The 24,062-nt window shown below is 41.1% G+C and overlaps 1 protein-coding gene across 3 annotated transcripts in view; it reads left to right on the plus strand.

Moving 5' to 3' along the window:
- The first annotated feature begins 2,482 nt into the window (after nt 1-2,482).
- The window catches only part of Hyls1 (Hyls1 centriolar and ciliogenesis associated), a 92,058-nt gene continuing 70,478 nt past the window's right edge, over nt 2,483-24,062 (plus strand). For all 3 annotated transcript variants that reach the window (XM_071684311.1, XM_071684308.1, XM_071684309.1), the window contains exons 1-3: nt 2,483-2,635; nt 6,741-6,851; nt 23,122-23,320. In XM_071684311.1, the coding sequence (XP_071540412.1) occupies nt 6,749-6,851; nt 23,122-23,320 (302 nt within the window). In that variant the 5' untranslated portion in view covers nt 2,483-2,635; nt 6,741-6,748. The remainder of the gene's footprint in view (nt 2,636-6,740; nt 6,852-23,121; nt 23,321-24,062) is intronic.

Below are 24,062 nucleotides of genomic sequence, written 5' to 3' on the forward strand. Positions count from 1 at the left end.
CTCATTCTCTCCATGTGCCCAAATCATTTCAAAACACCCTCTTCTGCTCTCTCAACCACGCTCTTTTTATTTCCACACATCTCTCTTACCCTTACGTTACTTACTCGATCAAACCACCTCACACCACACATTGTCCTCAAACATCTCATTTCCAGCACATCCATCCTCCTGCGCACAACTCTATCCATAGCCCACGCCTCGCAACCATACAACATTGTTGGAACCACTATTCCTTCAAACATACCCATTTTTGCTTTCCGAGATAATGTTCTCGACTTCCACACATTCTTCAACGCTCCCAGGATTTTCGCCCCCTCCCCCACCCTATGATCCATTTCCGCTTCCATGGTTCCATCCGCTGCCAGATCCACTCCCAGATATCTAAAACACTTTACTTCCTCCAGTTTTTCTCCATTCAAACTTACCTCCCAATTGACTTGACCCTCAACCCTACTGTACCTAATTACCTTGCTCTTATTCACATTTACTCTTAACTTTCTTCTTTCACACACTTTACCAAACTCAGTCACCAGCTTCTGCAGTTTCTCATATGAATCAGCCACCAGCGCTGTATCATATATATATATATATATATATATATATATATATATATATATATATATATATATATATATATATATATTTATTTATAATTATTTTGCTTTGTCGGTGTCTCCCGCGTTTGCGAGGTAGCGCAAGGAAACAGACGAAAGAATGGCCCAACCCACCCACGAACACATGTATATACATACACGTCCACACACGCAAATATACATACCTATACATCTCAATGTATACATATATATACACACACAGACATATACATATATACACATGTACATAATTCATACTGTCTGCCTTTATTTATTCCCATCGCCACCCCGCCACACATGGAATAACAACACCCTCCCCCCTCATGTGTGCGAGGTAGCATTAGGAAAAGACAACAAAGGCCCCATTCGTTCACACTCAGTCTCTAGCTGTCATGTAATAATATATCTGTTTGTGTATGTTTACCAAATACCGTCCTAGCTACGTTTCTTCGTTGTGTATCAACTGACTGTTATATTTCTTTCTTGTTTCTCCCCTGATGATGTGATTATTACACGAAAGTGCACTTGGGAACTTATCGTGTTTCATTTTCCCCGTGAACTCAGAGGAATATACTTGATCACGCGCAAAATTGTCATTCTATGTGTGGCGGGGTGGCGAAGGAAATGAATAAAGGCAGCAAGTATGAATTATGTACATGTGTATATATGTATATGTCTGTGTATATCATAAATAAGACCGACTCGCTCCCTGATAAGGAAAAACGACTCCCTCCCTGATAAGCAAAAACGGCTCCCTCCCTGATAAGCAAAGACGACTAGCTCACTGACGAGCAGGAACTGACGAGCGTTAAACTGTAAAGGTATGTATATGTGCGTGTGTGGACGCGTATGTATATACATGTGTATGTGGGTGGGTTGGGTCATTCTTTTGTCTGTTTCCTTGTGCTACCTCGCTGACGCGTGAGCCAGCGACAAATTAAAAAATAAAATAAAAAAAAAAAAATATATATATATATATATATATATATATATATATATATATATATATATATATATATATATATATATATGGAATGAGGCTTATAATATGGGAACTAATGTGCGAGCCGGATATATCATAAAATCTGCCCATGTAGGATGTATGTACATACCAAGCATTTAAAACTCTACGTCCTCGTCAATTCCATGCCTGCACACACACACACACACACACACACATATATATATATCTTTTTCTTTCGTACTATTCGCCATTTCCCGCATTAGCGAGGTAGCGTTATCAACAGAGGACTGGGCCTTAGAGGGAATATCCTCACCTGGCCCCCTTCTCTGTTCCTTCCTTTGGAAAATTAAAAAAAAACGAGAGGGGAGGACTTCCAGCCACCCGCTCCCTTCCCTTTTAGTCGCCTTCTACGACACGCAGGGAATACGTGGGAAGTATTCTTTCTCCCCTATCCCCAGGGATAATATATATATATATATATATATATATATATATATATATATATATATATATATATATATATATATATATATATATATATATATATTTTTTTTTTTTCTTTTTTTTTTTTTTTTTCATACTATTTGCCATTTCCCGCGTTAGCGAGGTAGCGTTAAGAACAGAGAACTGGGCCTTAGAGGGAATATCCTCACCTGACCCCCTTCTCTGTTCCTTCTTTTGGAAAATTAAAAAGAAAAACAAGAAAGGGGAGGATTTCCAGCCACCCGCTCCCTCCCCTTTTAGTCGCCTTCTATATATATATATATATATATATATATATATATATATATATATATATATATATATATATATATATATATATATATATATATATATATAATTCCTATGAGTCCACGGGGAAAATGTAACACGATTGGTGGACTCATAGGAATATACGTGATCACGCGCCAAATTGTGATCCTTTCCAATATGTTATAATGTGAGAACTATTGTGCGAACCGGAGTTAAGGGCTGTTATTGGAGGCGCAAGAGTTAGCATTTAAAAGTATACCTCGCCGCATGTTCTAGTGGATTTGTTTACTCCTAGAAACATCACATATTGACTCCATTCACATTTGTAAGTTCGTAAACTACCTATTATGCTTTTAGTATAGTTGATGTCCAAGATCATGGCAGGAGACTAATGATTAGAGATAAATTGCTGTGTAGGATGTTATCCCATAAACGTAGCTAAGGTAGCACATAGGATATATATATATATATATATATATATATATATATATATATATATATATATATATATATATATATATTATATATATCTAATCACTATGACCTGTGGTCCCGACGACTGGTGGATGTGACCACCGTGAGTGCTGCATGAGTCCCATAAGAACAGAAGGGACTCCTGGGGCAACAGAGATTATGAAGTTTCTTTTATTTGCAGTCGATAGATTTAGTTGTTAGAAGCACTTTGTTATGTGTCACATATCTGTCATATGAAAACTGTGAGAGATATTCATTTTGTAAAAATGTTTCATTAACTTTTGTGGGACGTAAACCTTTGAATTACCATTTTTGTGCATAGCACTAGACCCCTTGTACCTTAACCACCCTATAACAAACCAGCATCCCAAGTAGAAACATAAAGCTTACCCCTGCCTCACATGTCTGTGACCTCTAATCACAGGAAGGGCTGGGTAGCAAGATGTGTGTTTAGTTAGATTTCTTTTGCTGTTTTGTTGTCTCACACCATCTGAGCCATCTTTACCACACTGCCTCTCCCGACCCCATACACCATTTAATGGTCACTTACATCTTAGTTTGTGCTCAGACATGGCAGTAAGGTCTATAGGTCAGTGTGTTTGTGTTGGATATTGAAACTGTGAATTGTATATGCCTAATAAGGCTGATTTCTTGTGTGAAGCATGCTGTATATTATAATATTTCATTGAATCATTAGAACTCCTACTGAAGTGCAAGTATCCTTATATAGAAATAATTGAGTCAACATCACAGACTAGTATGTATTTATAGTATATCCCAGGTGAAAGGAGAAAAAGAATACCCCACAAGCGTCCATAGCATGTTGTAGAAGGCAACTAAAAGGGGTCTGAGCAAGAGTTGGAAATCCTTCACTCCTGTTTTTACTTTTCCAGAATAAGGAATAGAAAAGGAGTCTAATTGAGAATTTTTCCCTCAAAGGCTGTCACCTGTTCTTGAGACTACTTCGCTTTTGCTGGAAATGGTGAATATGTATGAAAAAAAGAGTATATACTTTATATATATTGTCCTCAAACATTTAATTTCCAACACATTCACCCTCCTCTGCACAACCCTATCTCAAGCCCATGCCTCACAACCACATAACAATGTTGGAACCACTATTCCTTTAAACGTACCCATTTCTGCTCTCCGAGATAACGTTCTTGCCTTCCACACATTCTTCAACGCTCCCAGAACCTTCACCCATTCCCCCACCCTATGACTCATTTCCACTTCCATGGTTCCATCCGCTGCTAAATCCAATCGCAGATATCTAAGTAATGAAAGGGTGAGAGAGATGTTTGGTAATAAAAAGAGCGTGGTTGAGAGAGCTAAAGGGGGTGTATTGAAATGGTTTGGTCACATAGAGAGAATGAGTGAGGAAAGATTGACAAAGAGGATATATGGGTCAGAGATAGAGGGAATGAGAAGTGGGAGACCAAATTGGAGGTGGAAGGATGGAGTGAAAAAGATCTTGAGCAATTGGGGCCTGAACATATAGGTGGGTGAAAGGCATGCAAGGATTAAAGTGAATTGGAACGATGTGGTATGCTGGGGTTGACGTGCTGTTAATGGATTGAACCAGGGCATGTGAAGTGTCTTGGGGCCTGGATGCAGAAAGGGAGCTGTGGTTTCGGTGCATTACACATGACAGCTAGAGACTGAATGTGGACAACTGTGGCCTTTGTTGTCTTTTCCTAGCGCTACCTCACGTGCATGTGGGGGGAAAGTGCTATTTCTTGTGTGGCTGGATGGTGACAGGAATGGATGAAGACGGCAAGTATGAATATGTTCATGTGTATATATGTATATGTCTCTGTATGTATATGTATGTATACATTGAAATGTATAGGTATGTAAATGTGCATGTGTGGGCCTTTATCTGTATACATGTGTAAGTGGGTGGGTTAGGCCATTCTTTTGTCTGTTTGCTTGCGCTACCTTGCTAATGTGGGAGACCGTGAGTAAATATGATGAATAGAAAAATAAAATGTATCATATAAAGACAGCAATTAAGTATAATGAAATATAATAACATGTACATATTCATGCCTGCCTTAATCCATTCCTGGCACCACCCTGCCCTACAGGAAACCATCACCACCCCTTGCATCAGTGAGGCAGCACCAGGAAAACAGAGAAAAAAAAGGCAACATTTGTTTACACTCAGTCTCTAGCTGTCATATGTAATACACCAAAACCACAACTCCCTGTCCACATCCATGCCTCACGGACCTTTCCATGGTTTACTCCAGATGTTTCACATTTCTTGTTTAGTCCATTGACAGCATGTCAGTATAAGAATTTGGGAGAGAGGGGCAAGTATGCAGTCTGTTAGGGATGAGAGGGCCTGAGAAGTGACTCATTTGTTGTTTGCTGATGATACAGTACTGGTAGCTGATTCAAGTGATAAACTGCAGAAGTTGGTGACTGAGTTTGGAAAAGTTTGTGAAATGAGAAAGTTGAGAGTAAATGTGAATAATAAGAGAAAGGTTATTAGGTTCAGCAGGGTTGAAAGACAAGTTAGTTGGGATGTAAGTTTGAATGAAGGAAGTAAAGTGTTTTAGATATCTGGGAGTGGACTTGGCAGTGAATGGAACCATGGAAGCGAAAGTGGATCATAGGGTGGGGGGAGGGGAGCAAAGATTCTGGGAGCAGTGAAGAATTTGTGGAAAGAGAGAGCACTATCTGAGAGAGCAAAAATGGGTATGTTCGAAGCAATAGTAGTTCCTACTGTATTATATGGTTGCAAGGCATGGGCTGTTGATAGGGTTTTACATAGGGGTGTGGATGTGTTGGAAATGAAATGTTTAAGGACAATATGTGGTGTGAGGTGGTTTGATCGAGTACGTAGTGAAAAGGTAAGAGAGGTGTGTGGTAATAAAAGTGTGGGTGAGAGAACAGAAGAGGGTGTGCTGAATTGGTTTGGACTATGGAATGAATGTGTGAAGAAAGGTTGACAAAGAGGATATATGTGTCAGAGATGGAGGGAACAAGGAGAAGCAGAAGACCAAATCGGAGGTGGAAGGATGAAGTGAAAAAGATTTTGGGCAATCGGGGCCTGAATATGCAGGTGGGTGAGAGATGTGCAAGGAATAGTATGAATTGGAATGATGTGGTGTACACAAAACAAATGAATCATTATTATAATGCTTGAATGGTCATCAGTGTGATTGAAAACTGGTGCCAGCCTTATTGCTGACAATACTGAAAGGGGAAGTTTCTGACCTTTATATTCCTTGAGGATATACTTTTATCATGCTTACAGGATGCTACCTCAGAAAGAAAAGGGTTTTCAAATTTCATTGTACTTAATTGTATTTCCTCTTCACTAAGAACTACAGTGTTTTCAAAAGACAGCCATATTCTTGATATCAACATAGCAGAACTACATTTTCTTTATTTACAGAAGAATGTCGTTCACCATTTTTACAGTGTCTTTTTAGACACAGGTTTTTTGCCAGCTCCAAGATGCAAGTCATCTGTTAGTTTCATTCAGGGAGTTGTATGTTAAGGACTGTCAGTGTGTTTTGAAACATATTGTCTTATCTTTGTTTTCAGGGAATATTTCCATCTAGATTTGTCAGATTATGCCATTTTATATACAGTAAGGCTCCTGGAAATACATCCAGACTTGGTAGGATTTGAGTGTGATTGACCCATGATACAGATATTGTTGCTGTCATATCAATAACAAGAAAAACATCACTCCTTCCTAGGCAGGTTGTTTAACTCTGTATTTGCATTGATATCATCATTTTAATATAAAGTAATGGTTAATGTGAGTTAATGACAAAATTTGCTGTTCTATTATAGGTATAAAGTAATGGTTAATGTGAGTTAATGACAGAATTTGCTGTTCTCTTATGTAAAAGTATTTTACATAAATTGTGGTCTATGTTATGAGAAAATGTTATACGTAAGTTATATTTTATTAAAGTTCATTATTGTTGCAGGTATTAAGATGTCATATCATTTGAGAGTCACACATGAAGAAGTCAGGGAGGAATTGAGTCGTTTAGGTTTTACTAAAGTAGCAGAGGAAACTGTTGAAATCCTTCGAAAAGGTATGTGAACATGTTCTCTTTATACATATACACTAAAACCTTGGTTGTGAGTCATATCTGTTTGGGAGGGTTAGGGTAAATTAGAAGAAAATATATTTTTCAAATGGCAGTCAAGAATTATTATAATGATGAAAATAATGATGATAATGATAATAATAATGATAATAGGGGAGAAAGAATACTTCCCATGTATTCCCTGCGTGTCGTAAAAGGCGACTAAAAGGGAAGGGAGTGGGGGGCTGGAAATCCTCCCCTCTCATTTTTTTTTTTTTTTTTAATTTTTCAAAAGAAGGAACAGAGAAGGGGGCCAGGTGAGCATATTCCCTCAAAGGCCCAGTCCTCATCCTCTGTTCTTAATGCTACCTCGCTAATGCGGGAAATGGCGAATAGTGTGAAAGAAAAATAATAATGATAATAATAATAATAATAATGGTGGGTTAGGCCATTTCTTTTGTCTGTTTTCTTGCGCTACCTCGCAAACGCGGGAGACAGCGACAAAGTATAATAAAAAAAATAAATAAATAAATAATAATAATAATAATAATAATAATAATAATAATAATAATAATAATAATTATGATAATAAATAATGATGATAAAGTAGTAGTAAGAGGACAAATGAGAGTTGGGGTGAGAGACTATCATCAAATTTTAGGGAGAATGAAAAAATGTTTTGGAAGGAGGTAAATAAAGTGCGTAAGACAAGAGAACAAATGGGACCATCGGTGGAGGGGGCAAATAGGGAGATAACAACAAGTAGAGGTGGAGTAAGAGGGAGATGGAGTGAGTATTTTTAAGGTTTGTTGAATGTGTTTGATGATAGAGTGGGAGATATAGGGTCTTTTGGTTGAGGTGGTGTGTGAAGTGAGAGGGTCACGGATAGTGATTTGGTAAACAGAGAAGAGGTTGTGTAAGCTTTGTGGAAGATGAAAACCAGCAAGGCAGCAGGTTTGGATTGTATTGCAGTGGAATTTATTAAAAAAGGTGTGACTATATGGTTGACTGGTTGGTGAGGATATTCAAAATATGTATGGTTCATGGTGAAGTGCCTGAGGATTGGCAGAATGCATTTATAGTGCCATAGTACAAAGGCAAAGGGGATAGAGGTGATTGTTCAAATTACAGTGGTATAAGATTTGTGAGTATTCCTGGGAAATTATATGGGAGGGTATTGATTGAGGGAGTCAAGGCATGTATAGAGCATCAGATTGGGGAGGAGCAGTGTGGTTTCAGAAGTGGTAGAGGATGTGTGGATAAGGTGTTTGCTTTGAAGAATGTATGTGAGAAATACTTAGAAAAGCAGATTGATTTGTGGGAGGTGGGCTGTTTAGAAAGGGTAGTGTGTGGTGGGATGAAGAAGTAAGAGTATTAGTGAAAGAGAAGAGAGAGGCATTTGGACGATTTTTGCAGGGAAAAAATGCAATTGAGTGGGAGAAGTATAAAAGAAAGAGACAGGAGGTCAAGAGAAAGGTGCAAGAGGTGAAAAAAAGGGCAAATGAGAGTTGGGGTGAGAGACTATCAGTAAATTTTAGGGAGAATAAAAAGATGTTCTGGAAGGAGGTAAATAGGGTGCGTAAGACAAGGGAGCAAATGGGAACTTCAGTGAAGGGCGTAAATGGGGAGGTGATAACAAGTAGCGGTGATGTGAGAAGGAGATGGAATGAGTATTTTGAAGGTTTGTTGAATGTGTCTGATGACAGAGTGGCAGATATAGGGTGTTTTGGTCGAGGTGGTGTGCAAAGTGAGAGGGTTAGGGAAAATGATTTGGTAAACAGAGAAGAGGTAGTAAAAGCTTTGCGGAAGATGAAAGCCGGCAAGGCAGCAGGTTTGGATGGTATTGCAGTGGAATTTATTAAGAAAGGGGGTGACTGTATTGTTGACTGGTTGGTAAGGTTATTTAATGTATGTATGACTCATGGTGAGGTGCCTGAGGATTGGCGGAATGCGTGCATAGTGCCATTGTACAAAGGCAAAGGGGATAAGAGTGAGTGCTCAAATTACAGAGGTATAAGTTTGTTGAGTATTCCTGGTAAATTATATGGGAGGGTATTGATTGAGAGGGTGAAGGCATGTACAGAGCATCAGATTGGGGAAGAGCAGTGCGGTTTCAGAAGTGGTAGAGGATGTGTGGATCAGGTGTTTGCTTTGAAGAATGTATGTGAGAAATACTTAGAAAAGCAAAGGGATTTGTATGTAGCATTTATGGATCTGGAGAAGGCATATGATAGAGTTGATAGAGATGCTCTGTGGAAGGTATTAAGAATATATGGTGTGGGAGGCAAGTTGTTAGAAGCAGTGAAAAGTTTTTATCGAGGATGTAAGGCATGTGTACGTGTAGGAAGAGAGGAAAGTGATTGGTTCTCAGTGAATGTAGGTTTGCGGCAGGGGTGTGTGATGTCTCCATGGTTGTTTAATTTGTTTATGGATGGGGTTGTAAAGGAGGTAAATGCAAGAGTCCTGGAAAGAGGGGCAAGTATGAAGTCTGTTGGGGATGAGAGAGCTTGGGAAGTGAGTCAATTGTTGTTCGCTGATGATACAGCGCTGGTGGCTGATTCATGTGAGAAACTGCAGAAGCTGGTGACTGAGTTTGGTAAAGTGTGTGGAAGAAGAAAGTTGAGAGTAAATGTGAATAAGAGCAAGGTTATTAGGTACAGTAGGGGTGAGGGTCAAGTCAATTGGGAGGTGAGTTTGAATGGAGAAAAACTGGAGGAAGTGAAGTGTTTTAGATATCTGGGAGTGGATCTGTCAGCGGATGGAACCATGGAAGCGGAAGTGGATCATAGGGTGGGGGAGGGGGCGAAAATTTTGGGAGCCTTGAAAAATGTGTGGAAGTCGAGAACATTATCTCGGAAAGCAAAAATGGGTATGTTTGAGGGAATAGTGGTACCAACAATGCTGTATGGTTGCGAGGCGTGGGCTATGGATAGAGATGTGCGCAGGAGGATGGATGTGCTGGAAATGAGATGTTTGAGGACAATGTGTGGTGTGAGGTGGTTTGAGCGAGTAAGTAACGTAAGGGTAAGAGAGATGTGTGGAAATAAAAAGAGCGTGGTTGAGAGAGCAGAAGAGGGTGTTTTGAAATGGTTTGGGCACATGGAGAGAATGAGTGAGGAGAGATTGACCAAGAGGATATATGTGTCGGAGGTGGAGGGAACGAGGAGAAGAGGGAGACCAAATTGGAGGTGGAAAGATGGAGTGAAAAAGATTTTGTGTGATCGGGGCCTGAACATGCAGGAGGGTGAAAGGAGGGCAAGAAATAGAGTGAATTGGAGTCATGTGGTATACAGGGGTTGACGTGCTGTCAGTGGATTGAAGCAAGGCATGTGAAGCGTCTGGGGTAAACCATGGAAAGCTGTGTAGGTATGTATATTTGCGTGTGTGGACGTGTGTATGTACATGTGTATGGGGGGGGGGGGCCATTTCTTTCGTCTGTTTCCTTGCGCTACCTCGCAAACGCGGGAGACAGCGACAAAGTATAAAAAAAAAAAAAAAAAAAAAAAGATTGATTTGTATGTAGCATTTATATATCTGGAGAAGGCATATGATAGAGATGCTCTGTGGAAGGTATTAAGAGTATATGGTGTGGGAGGTAAGTTGCTAGAAGCAGTGAAAAGTTTTTATCGGGGATTTAAGGCACGTGTACGAGTAGGAAGAGAGGAAAGTGAGTGTTTCCCAGTGAATGTTGGTTTGCGGCAGGGGTGTGTGATGTCTCCATGGTTGTTTGATTTGTTTATGGATTGGGTTGTTAGGGAGGTGAATGCAAGAGTTTTGGAGAGAGGGGCAAGTATGCAGTTTGTTGTGGATGAGAAGGCTTGAGAAGTGAGTCAGTTGTTTGCTGAGATACAGCACTGGTGAGAAACTGCAGTAGCTGGTGAATGAGTTTGGTAAAGTGTGTGAAAGAAGAAAGCAGAGAGTAAATGTGAATAAGAGCAAGGTTATTAGGTATAGTAGGGTTGAGGGACAAGTCCATTGAGAGATAAGTTTGAATGGAGAAAAACTGGAGGGAGTGTAGTGTTTTAGGTATCTGGGAGTGGATTTGGCAGCAGGTGGAACCATGGAAGCGGAAATGAGTCACAGGCTGGGGGAGGGGGCGAAAGTTCTGGGAGCATTGAAAATTGTGTGGAAGGCAAGAACATTATCTCAGAAAGCTAAAATGGGTATGTTTGAAGGAATAGTGGTTCCAACAATGTTATATGGTTGCAAGGCGTGGGATATAGATAGGGTTGTGCGGAGGAGGGTGGATGTGTTGGAAATGAGATGTTTGAGGACAATTGTGGTTGAGAGCAGAAGAGGGTGTATTGAAATGGTTTGGTTACATGGAGAGAATGAGTGAGGAAAGATTGACAAAGAGGATATATGTGTCAGAGATGGAAGGAACGAGGAGAAATGGAAGATCAAATTGGAGGTGGAAGGATAGAGTGAAAAAGATTTTGAGTGATTGGGACCTGAACATACAGGAGGATGAAAGGCGTGCAAGGAATAGAGAGAATTGGAATGGTGTGATATACTGGGGTCAGCAGCACGTCAATAGATTGAACCAGGGCATGTAAAGCGTCTGGGGTAAACCTTGGAAAGTTTTGTGGGGCCTGGATGTGGAAAGGGAGCTATGGTTTCGCTGCATTATACATGACAACTAGAGACTGAGTGTGAACGAATGTGGCCTTTGTTGTCTTTTCCCACCGCTACCTTGCTTATGTGCGGGGGAAGGGGATTGTCATTTCATGTGTGGTGGGGTGGCGATGGGAATGAATAAAGGCAGCAAGTATGAATAATGTACATGTGTGTATATGTACATGTCTGTGTATGTATATATAAAAGATGATTGTGGCATGAGAAGTGTGGGAGGTGGGCAGGTTGAAAAGGGTAGTGAGTGGTGGGATGAAGAAGTAAGATTATTAGTGAAAGAGAAGAGAGAAGAATTTGGATGATTTCTGCAGGGAAATAATGCAAATGACTGGGATGTATAAAAGAAAGAGGCAGGAGGTCAAGAGAAAGGTGCAAGAGGTGAAAAAGAGGGCAAATGAGAATTGGGGTGAGAGAATATGATTAAATTTTAGGGAGAATAAAAAGATGTTTTGGAAGGAGGTAAATAAAGTGCATAAGACAAGGGAACAAATGGGAACTTCGGTGAAAGGGGCTAATGGGGAGGTGATAACAAGTAGTGGTGATGTGAGAAGGAGATGGAGTGAGTATTTTGAAGGTTTGTTGAATGTGTTTGATGATAGAGTGGCAGATATAGGATGTTTTGGTCGAGGTGGTGTGCAAAGTGAGAGGGTTAGGGAAAATGATTTGGTAAACAGAGAAGAGGTAGTAAAAGCTTTGCGGAAGATGAAGGCCGGAAAGGCAGCGGGTTTGGATGGTATTGCAGTGGAATCTATTAAAAAAGTGGGTGACTGTATTGTTGACTGATTGGTAAGGTTATTTAATGTATGTATGACTCATGGTGAGGTGCCTGAGGATTGGCGGAATGCTTGCATAGTGCCATTGTACAAAGGCAAAGGGGATAAGAGTGCTCAAATTATAAAGGTATAAGTTTGTTGAGTATTCCTGGGAAATATGGGAGGGTATTGATTGAGAGGGTGAAGGCATGTACAGAGCATCAGATTGGGGAAGAGCAGTGTGGTTTTAGAAGTGGTAAAGGATGTGTGGATCAGGTGTTTGCTTTGAAGAATGTATGTGAGAAATGCTCAGAAAAGCAAATGGATTTGTATGTAGCTTTATGTATCTGGAGAAGGCATATGATAGAGTTGATAGAGATGCTCTGTGGAAGGTATCAAGAATATATGGTGTGGGAGGCAAGTTGTTAGAAGCAGTGAAAAGGTTTTATCGAGGATGTAAGGCATGTGTACGTATAGGAAGAGAGGAAAGTGATTGGTTCTCAGTGAATGTAGGTTTGCGGCAGAGGTGTGTGATGTCTCCATGGTTGTTTAATTTGTTTATGGATGGGGTTGTTAGGGAGGTGAATGCAAGAGTTTTGGAAAGAGGGGCAAGTATGGAGTTTCTTGTGGATGAGAGGGTTTGGGAAGTGAGTCAGTTGTTGTTTGCTGATGATACAGAGCTGGTGGGTGATTCGTGTGAGAAACTGCAGAAGCTGGTGACTGAGTTTGGTAAAGTGTGTGAAAGAAGAAAGCTGAGAGTAAATGTGAATAAGAGCAAGGTTATTAGGTACAGTAGGGTTGAGGGACAAACCAATTGGGAGGTAAGTTTGAATGCAGAAAACTGGAGGAAGTGAAGTGTTTTAGGTATCTGGGAGTGGATCTGGCAGTGGATGGAACCATGGAAGCGGAAGTGAATCATAGGGTGGGGGATGGGGCGAAAGTTCTGAGAGTGTTGAAGAATGTGTGGAAGTCAAGAACATTATCTCGGAAAGCAAAAATGGGTATGTTTGAAGGAATAGTGGTTCCAACAATGCTGTATGGTTGCGAGGAGTGGGCTATGGATAGAGTTGTGTGCAGGAGGATGGATGTGCTGGAAATGAGATGTTTGAGGACAATGTGTGGTGTGAGGTGGTTTGATCGATTAAGTAACGTAAGGGTAAGAGAGATGTGTGGAAATAAAAAGAGCGTGGTTGAGAGCCATTCTTTCGTCTGTTTCCTTGCGTTACCTCGCTAACGCGGGAGACAGTGACAAAACAAAATAGATAGATGAATATATATATCCCTGGGGATTGGGGAGAAAGAATACTTCCCATGCATTCCTCACATGTCGTAGAAGGCGACTAAAGGGGAAGGCGGGGGGCTAGAAACCCTCCCCTCCTTGTATTTTAACTTTCTAAAAGGGGAAACAGAAGGAGGAGTCATGCGGGGAGTGCTCATCCTCCTCGAAGGCTCAGATTGGGGTGTCTAAATGTGTGTGGATGTAACCAAAACGAGAAACAAGGAGAGATAGGTAGTATGTTTGAGGAAAGGAACCTGGATGTTTTGGCTCTGAGTGAAACGAAGCTCAAGGGTAAAGGGGAAGAGTGGTTTGGAAATGTCTTGGGAGTAAAGTCAGGGGTTAGTGAGAGGACAAGAGCAAGGGAAGGAGTAGCACTACTCCTGAAACAGGAGTGGTGGGAGTATGTGACAGAGTGTAAGAAAGTAAACTCTAGATTGATATGGGTAAAACTGAAAGTTGATGGAGAGAGATGGGTGATTATTGGTGCATATGCACCTGGGCATGAGAAGAAAGATCATGAGAGGCAAGTGTTTTGGGAGCAGCTGAATGAGTGTGTTAGTGGTTTTGATGCACGAGACCGGGTTATAGTGATGGATGATTTGAATGCAAAGGTGAGTAATGTGGCATTTGAGGGAATAATTGGTATACATGGGGTGTTCAATGTTGTAAATAGAAATGGTGAAGAGCTTGTAGATTTATGTGCTGAAAAGGACTGGTGATTGGTAATACCTGGTTTAAAAAGAGAGATATACATAAGTATACGTATGTAAGTAGGAGAGATGGCCAGAGAGCGTTATTGGATTACATGTTAATTGATAGGCGCACGAAAGAGAGACTTTTGGATGTTAATGTGCTGAGAGGTGCAACTAGAGGGATGTCTGATCATTATCTTGTGGAGGCAAAGGTGAAGATTTGTAGAGATTCTCAGAAAAGAAGAGAGAATGTTAGGGTGAAGAGGGTGGTGAGAGTAAGTGAGCTTGGGAAGGAGACTTGTGTGAGGAAGTACCAGGAGAGACTGAGTACAGAATGGAAAAAGGTGAGAACAAAGGACGTAAGGGGAGTGGGGGAGGAATGGGATGTATTTAGGGAAGCAGTGATGGCTTGCACAAAAGATGCTTGTGGCATGAGAAGCATGGGAGGTGGGCAGATTAGAAAGGGTAGTGAGTGGTGGGATGAAGAAGTAAGATTATTAGTGAAAGAGAAGAGAGAGGCATTTGGACGATTTTTGCAGGGAAATAATGCAAATGAGTGGGAGATGTATAAAAGAAAGAGGCAGGAGGTCAAGAGAAAGGTGCAAGAGGTGAAAAAGAAGGCAACTGAGAGTTGGGGTGAGAGAGTATCATTAAATTTTAGGGAAAATAAAAAGATGTTTTGGAAGGAGGTAAATAAAGTGCGTAAGACTAGGGAACAAATGGGAACTTCAGTGAAGGGGGCTAATGGGGAGGTGATAACAAGTAGTGGTGATGTGAGAAGGAGATGGAGTGAGTATTTTAAAGGTTTGTTGAATGTGTTTGATGAAAGAGTGGCAGATATAGGGTGTTTTGGTCGAGGTGGTGTTCAAAGTGAGAGGGTTAGGGAAAATGATTTGGTAAACAGAGAAGAGGTAGTAAAAGCTTTGCAGAAGATAAAAGCTGGCAAGGCAGCAGGTTTGGATGGTATTGCAGTGGAATTTATTAAAAAAGGGGGTGACTGTATTGTTGACTGGTTGGTAAGGTTATTTAATATATGTATGACTCATGGTGAGGTGCCTGAGGATTGGCGGAATGCTTGCATAGTGCCATTGTACAAAGGCAAAGGGGATGAGTGAGTGCTCAAATTATAGAGGTATAAGTTTCTTGAGTATCCCTGGCAAATTATATGGGAGGGTATTGATTAAGAGGGTGAAGGCATGTACAGAGCATCAGAATGGGGAAGAGCAGTGTGGTTTCAGAAGTGGTAGAGGATGTGTGGATCAGGTGTTTGCTTTGAAGAATGTATGTGAGAAATACTTAGAAAGCAAATGGATTTGTACGTAGCATTTATGTATCTGGAGAAGGCATATGATAGAGTTGATAGAGATGTTCTGTGGAAGGTATTAAGGATATATTGTGTTGGAGGCAAGTTGCTAGAAGCAGTGAAAAGTTTTTATCGAGGATGTAAAGCATGTGTATGTGTGAGAAGAGAGGAAAGTGATTGGTTCTCAGTGAATGTAGGTTTGCGGCAGGGGTGTGTGATGTCTCCATGGTTGTTTAATTTGTTTATGGATGGGGTTGTTAGGAGGTGAATGCAAGAGTTTTGGAAAGAGGGGCAAGTATGAAGTCTGTTGTGGATGAGAGAGCTTGGGAAGTGAGTGAGTTGTTGTTCGCTGATGATACAGCACTGGTGGCTGATTCATGTGAGAAACTGCAGAAGCTGATGACTGAATTTGGTAAAGTGTGTGAAAGAAGGAAGTTGAGAGTAAATGTGAATAAGAGTAAGGTTAATAGGTACAGTAGGGTTGAGGGTCAAGTCAATTGGGAGGTATGTTTGAATGGAGAAAAACTGGAGGAAGTGAAGTGTTTTAGATATCTGGGAGTGGATTTGGCAGTGGATGGAACCATGGAAGCGGAAGTGAATCATAGGGTGGGGGAGGGGGCGAAATGTCTGGGAGCCTTGAAGAATGTTTGGAAGTCGAGAACATTATCTCGGAAAGCAAAAATGGGTATGTTTGAAGGAATAGTGGTTCCAACAATGTTGTATGGTTGTGAGGCGTGGGCTATGGATAGAGTTGTGCGGAGGAGTGTGGATGTGCTGGAAATGAGATGTTTGGGGACAATATGTGGTGTGAGGTGGTTTGATCGAGTAAGTAATAATAGGGTAAGAGAGATGTGTGGTAATAAAAAGAGTGTGGTTGAGAGAGCAGAAGAGGGTGTTTTGAAATGGTTTGGTCACATGGAGAGAATGAGTGAGGAAAGATTGACCAAGAGGATATATGTGTAAGAGGTGGAGGGAATGAGGAGAAGTGGGAGACCAAATTGGAGGTGGAAAGATGTAGTGAAATGGATTTTGAGTGATTAGGGCCTGAACATGCAGGAGTGTGAAAGGCGTGCAAGGAATAGAGTGAATTGGAACAATGTGGTATGCCGGTGTCAACGTGCTGTCAGTGGATTGAACCAGGGCATGTGAAGCATCTGGGGTAAGCCATGGAAAGTTCTGTGGGGCCTGGATGTGGAAAGGGAGCTGTGGTTTTGGTGCATTATTACATGACAGCTAGAGTCTGAGTGTGAACAAATGGGGCCTTTGTTGTCGTTTCATAGCACTACCTCACACACATGAAGGGGGAGGGGGTTGTTATTCCATGTGTGGCGAGGTGGCGATGGGAATGAATAAAGGCAGACAGGATGAATTATGTACATGTGTATATATGTATATGTCTGTGTGTGTATATATATGTATACATTGAGATGTATAGGTATGTATATTTGCATGTGTGGACGTGTATGTATGTACATGTGTATGTGGGTGGGTTGGGCCATTCTTTCGTCTGTTTCCTTGCGCTACCTCGTTAACACCAGAGACAGCAACAAAGCAAACAATAGATAATAATATATATGTATACGTTGAAATGGATAGGTATGTGTATGTGCGTGTGTAGACGTGTATGTATATATATGTGTATGTGGGTGGGTTGGGCCGTTCTTTTGTCTGTTTCCTTGCATGACAATGTATAATGAATAAAAAAGATATTTTATTTTACATACTTTTTCCATACTATTCGCCATTTTCCGCGTTAGCGAGGTAGCATTAAGAACAGAGGACTGAGCCTTTGAGGGAATATCCTCACTTGCCTCCTTCTCTGTTCCTTCTTTTGGAAAATTGGTAATGAGAGGGAAGGATTTCCTGCCCCCACACCCTCCCCTTTTAGTCGCCTTTTACGATACGCAGGGAAGACGTGGGGAGTATTCTTTCTCCCCTATTCCTATACACGTCCACACGCACATATGCATACCTATACATATCAACGTATACATATATATACATACACAGACATATACATATATATACATGTACATAATTCATACTTGCTGCCCTCAGCCATTCCCGTCGCCACCCTGCCTCACATGAAATGACAACCCCCTACCCCCGCATGCGCGTGAGGTAGCACTAGGAAAAGACAACAAAGGCCACATTCGTTCACACTCAGTATCTAGCTGTCATGTATAATGCACCGAAACCACAGCTCCCTTTCCACATCCAGGCCCCACAGAACTTTCCATGGTTTACCCCAGACGCTTCACATGCCCTGGTTCAATGTATTGACAGCATGTCAACCCTGGTATACCACATTGTTCCAGTTCACACTATTCCTTGCACGCCTTTTGCTCTCGTTCATGTTCAGGCCCCAATCGCTTAAAATCTTTTTTATTCCATCCTTCCACTTCTAATTTGGTCTCCCACTTCTCGTTCCCTCCACCTGTGACACATATATATATATATATATATATATATATCCTCTTTGTCAATCTTTCCTCACTCATTCTCTCCATGTGACTAAACCATTTCAATACACCCCTTCTGCTCTCTCAACCACACTCTTTTGATTACCACACATCTCTCTTACCCTCTCATTACTTACTCAATCAAACCATCTCACACCACATATTGTCCTCAAACATCTCATTTCCAACACATCCACCCTCCTCCACACAAGCCTATCTATAGCCCATGCCTTGCAACCATACAACATTGTTGGAACTACTATTCCTTCAAACATACCCATTTTTGCTTTCCGAGATAATGTTCTCACTTTCCACACATTTTTCAACGCTCCCAGAACTTTTGCCCCCTCCTCCACTCTGTTACTCACTTCTGCTTCCATGGTTACATCCACTGCCAAATCCACTCCCAGTTATCTAAAACACTTCACTTCCTCCAGTTTTTCTCCATTCAAACTTACTTCCCAGTTCACTTGTCCCTCAACCCTACTATACCTAATAACCTTGCTCTTATTCACATCTACTCTCAGCTTTCTTCTTTCACATACTTTACGAAGCTCGTTCACCAGCTTCTGCAGTTTCTCACTTGAATCAGCCACCAGTGCTGTATCATCAGTGAACAACAACTGACTCCTTTCCCAAGCCCTCTCATCCACAACAGACTGCATACTTGCCCCTCTCTCCAAAACTGTTGCATTCTTATCCCAAACAACTCCATCTATAAACAAATTAAATAACCATGGAGACATCATGCACCCCTGCCGCAAACCGACATTCACTGAGAACCACTCACTTTCCTCTCTTCCTACACGTACACATGCCTTACATCCTCGATAAAAACTTTTCACTGCTTCTAACAACTTGCCTCCCACACCAGTACTCTTAATACCTTCCATAGAGCATCTCTATCAACTCTATCATATGCCTTGTCCAGGTCCATAAATGCTACATACAAATCCATTTGTTTTTCTAAGTATTTCTCACATATATTCTTCAAAGGAAACACCTGATCCACACATCCTCTACCACTTCTGAAACCACACTGCTCTTCCCCAATCTGATGCTCTTTACATGCCTTAACCCTCTCAGTCAATACTCTCCCATATAATTTCCCAGGACTACTCAACAAACTTTTTTTTTTTTTTTTTTTTTCATACTATCCGCCATTTCCCGCGACAGCGAGGTAGCGTTAAGAACAGAGGACTGGGCCTTTGAGGAAAATCCTCACCTGGCCCTCTTCTCTGTTCCTTCTTTTGGAAAAAAAAAAAAAAAAAAAAAAAAAAAAAAAACAACTTATACCTCTGTAATATGAGCACTCACCTTTATCCCCCTTTTTCTTTGTACAGTGGCACTATGCATGCATTCCGCCAATCCCCAGGCACCTCACCATGAGCCATACATTGAGTATCCTCACCAACCAGTCTACAACACAGTAACCCCCTTTTTTAATATATTCCACTGCAATACCATCTAAACCCTCCGCCTTGCTGGCTTTCATCTTCCGCAAAGCTTTCACTACCTTCCCTGTTTACCAAATCATTCTCCCTGACCCTCTTACTTCGCACACCACCTCAACCAGAACACCCTATATCTGCCACTCTATCATCTATGCCCATTCAACAAACCTTCAAATTACTCACTCCATCTCCTTCTCACTTCACCACTACTTCTTATTACCTCCCCATTATCCCCCTTCACTGATGTTCCCACTTGTTCTCTTGTCTTATGCACTTTATTTACCTTCTTCCAAAACGTCTTTTTATTCTCCCTAAAATTTGATGATACTCTCTCACCCTCAACTGTCATTTGCCCAATTTTTCACCTCTTGCACTTTTCTCTTGACTTCCTGCCTTTTTCTTTTATACATCGCCCAGTCATTTGCACAATTTCCCTGCAAAACTCATCCAAATGCCTCTCTCTTCTCTTTCACTGATAATCTTACTTCTTCATCCCACCACTCACTACCGTTTCTAATCTGCCCACCTCCCACGCTTCTCATGCCATAAGCATCTTTTGCGCAAGCCATCACTGCTTCCCTAAATACATCCCATTCCTCCCCCACTACCCTTGCATCCTTTGCTCTCACCTTTTTCCATTCTCCACTCAGTCTCTCGTGGTACTTCCTCACACAAGTCTCCTTCCCAAGCTCACTTACTCTCACCACTCTCTTCACCCCAACATTCTCTCTTCTTTTCTGAGAATCTCTACAAATCTTCACCTTCGTCTCCACAAGATAATGATCTGACATCCTCCAGTTGCACCTCGCAGCACATTAACATCCAGGAGTCTGTCTTTCATGTGCCTATCAATTAACACATAATCCAATAATGCTCTCTGGCTATCTCTCCTACTTACATATGTGTACTTATGTATATCTCTTTTTAGACCAGGTATTCTCAATCACCAGTCCTTTTTCAGCATACAAAGCTACAAGCTCTTCACCATTTCCATTTACAAAACTGAACACCCCATGTACACCATTTATTCCCTCAACTGCCACATTACTCACCTTAACATTCAAATCACCCATCTATACTATAACCCGGTCTCGTGCATCACAACTACTAACACACTCACTCAGCTGCTCCCAAAACACTTGCCTCTCATGATCTTCTCATGCCCAGGTGCATAGGCACCAAAAATCACCCATTTCTCTCCATCCACTTTCAGTTTTACCCTTATCAATCTAGAATTTACCGTCTTTCACTCTCTCACATACTCCCACAACTCCTGTTTCAGGAGTAGAGCTACTCCTTCCTTTGCTCTTGTGCTCTCATGAACCCCTGACTTTACTCCCAAAACATTCCCATACCACTCTTCCCCTTTACCCTTGAGCTTCGTTTCACTCAGAGCCAAAACATCCAGGTTCCCTTCCTCAAACATACCACCTATCTCTCCTTTTTTTCTCATCTTGGTTACATCCACACACATTTAGACACCCCAGTCTGAGCCTTTGAGGAGGATGAGCACTCCTTGCGTGACTCCTTCAGTTCCCCTTTTAGAAAGTTAGAATACAAGGAGGAGAGGGTTTCTGGCCTCTCATTTCTTAAAGATGTTGATGTTATTTTATATAACCCTCTCCTTAGAATTCTTGTGCTTGATTACCTGTTCTGTAATTGACATAGTGTATGTATGAATGTTTTTTTTTTTTCTTTTTTTTTGCTTTGTCGCTGTCTCCCGCATTTGTGAGGTAGCACAAGGAAACAGACGAAAGAAATGGCCCAACCCACCCCCATATACATGTATATACATACGTCCACACACGCAAATATACATAACCTACACAGCTTTCTATGGTTTACCCCAGATGCTTCACATGCCCTGATTCAATCCACTGACAGCACGTCAACCCCGGTATACCACATCGATCCAATTCACTCTATTCCTTGCCCTCCTTTCACCCTCCTGCATGTTCAGGCCCCTATCACACAAAATCTTTTTCACTCCATCTTTCCACCTCCAATTTGGTCTCCCACTTCTCCTCGTTCCCTCCACCTCCGACACATATATCCTCTTGGTCAATCTTACCTCACTCATTCTCTCCATGTGCCCAAACCATTTCAAAACACCCTCTTCTGCTCTCTCAACCACACTCTTTTTATTTCCACACATCTCTCTCACCCTTACGTTACTTACTTGATCAAACCACCTCACACCACACATTGTCCTCAAACATCTCATTTCCAGCACATCCATCCTCCTGCGCACAACTCTATCCATAGCCTACGCCTTGCAACCATACAACATTGTTGGAACCACTATTCCTTCAAACATACCCATTTTTGCTTTCCGAGGTAATGTTCTCGACTTCCACACATTCTTCAAGGCTCCCAGGATTTTCGCCCCCTCCCCCACCCTATGATCCACTTCCGCTTCCATGGTTCCATCCGCTGGTAGATCCACTCCCAGATATCTAAAACACTTTACTTCCTCCAGTTTTTCTCCATTCAAACTTACCTCCCAATTGACTTGACCCTCAACCCTACTGTACCTAATAACCTTGCTCTTATTCATATTTACTCTTAACTTTCTTCTTTCACACACTTTACCAAACTCAGTCACCAGCTTCTGCAGTTTCTCACATGAATCAGCCACCAGCGCTGTATCATCAGCGAACAACAACTGACTCACTTCCCAAGCTCTCTCATCCTCAACAGACTTCATACTTGCCCCTCTTTCCAAAACTCTTGCATTCACCTCCCTAACAACCCAATCCATAAACAAATTAAACAACCATGGAGACATCACACACCCCTGCCGCAAACCTACATTCACTGAGAACCAATCACTTTCCTCTCTTCCTACACGTACACATGCCTTACATCCTCGATAAAAACTTTTCACTGTTTCTAACAACTTGCCTCCCACACCATATATTCTTAATACCTTCCACAGAGCATCTCTATCAACTCTATCATATGCCTTCTCCAGATCCATAAATGCTACATACAAATCCATTTGCTTTTCTAAGTATTTCTCACATACATTCTTCAAAGCAAACACCTGATCCACACATCCTCTACCACTTCTGAAACCACACTCCTCTTCCCCAATCTGATGCTCTGTACATGCCTTCACCCTCTCAATCAATGCCCTCCCATATAATTTACCAGGAATACTCAACAAACTTATACCTCTGTAATTTGAGCACTCACTCTTATCCCCTTTGCCTTTGTACAATGGCACTATGCACACATTCCACCAAACCTCAGGCACCTCACCATGAGTCATACATACATTAAATAACCTTACCAACCAGTCAATAATACAGTCACCCCCTTTTTTAATAAATTCCACTGCAATACCATCCAAACCTGCTGCCTTGCCGGTTTTCATCTTCCGCAAAGCTTTTACTACCTCTTCTCTGTTTACCAAATCATTTTCCCTAACCCTCTCACTTTGCACACCACCTCGACCAAAACACCCTATATCTGCCACTCTATCATCAAACACATTCAACAAACCTTCAAAATACTCACTCCATCTCCTTCTCACATCACCACAACTTGTTATCACCTCCCCATTTGCGCCCTTCACTGAAGTTCCCATTTGCTCCCTTGTCTTACGCACTTTATTTACCTCCTTCCAGAATGTATACTGTATACTGTTGAAATATAGGTTTATACATGAAATATCTCAGTTTCCTTTCTTATTTCCAGATCTTTTGAAGTTGATCAAGAGTGATCTCTCAAAAATTAAACAGAAAAGGAAACAAGTAAATGACCAAAGTATTGGAGATCATCGTGCCACATCAAGTAAACATCACACTCACATTAAGAAAATTCCAAAACTCCAAGAGAAATTTGCACCAGTCCTATCTGGATCACATGCAGTTTTCATGCATAAGTTTTCAGTCAGGTATGTGTAAAGGCTTGTATTTCTGTTTGGATGATATTGAATCAGCAGATATGATAAATAATGTCAGTAGCTGTCAGTATTCTATGCCTTTGTAACATATTTTAGGGTAAATTGGGATTTTTTCATACCTAATCGGTATATCCCATATTAGGAAGGTAGTGCCAGGAGCATACAAAGAATATCCGCATCTGGTTATGACCATTCTCTAGCTGTCATGTGCAAAGTATCAAAATCACAGTCCCCTATCCACTTACCAGGCCCCCCAAACCTTTCATGGTTTCTTGTAGCTGTTTCACATGCCCTGGTTCAGTCCATTGACTGCAGGATGACCCTTATGTACTACAGTGTTCCATTTCACTCTATCTTGTGCATGTCTTAAACTGTCCTGCATGTTCAGGTTCTGATCACTCAAAGTCTTTTTCACTTTCTCCATCCATCTCCAATATGATAAGAAGTGTTAAATAAATATTATTAGTATAGGCCAATATGATATAAACTTTTCAAGTGGTTGTGAGATAGGAAACAATTATATTGAGGTATGATGGAGTTGAAGGGAGATGATACCATGAAAGGGGTGATGAATAAAGTACATAATGATGAAAAATGTTCACAGTAACACATCTGGTAAGATCTAGTTTACATTGGAACCATTTTTTTTCAACTGGCAAGTTGTGATATTGTCATATTTTTACCCTTGGAGATTAATTGAAATGAATACAAGGGAAAATCGAAGGTAGGGAGG

This window comes from Panulirus ornatus, chromosome 38, assembly GCF_036320965.1.
Source record: "Panulirus ornatus isolate Po-2019 chromosome 38, ASM3632096v1, whole genome shotgun sequence".
Lineage (NCBI taxonomy): Eukaryota > Metazoa > Arthropoda > Malacostraca > Decapoda > Palinuridae > Panulirus > Panulirus ornatus.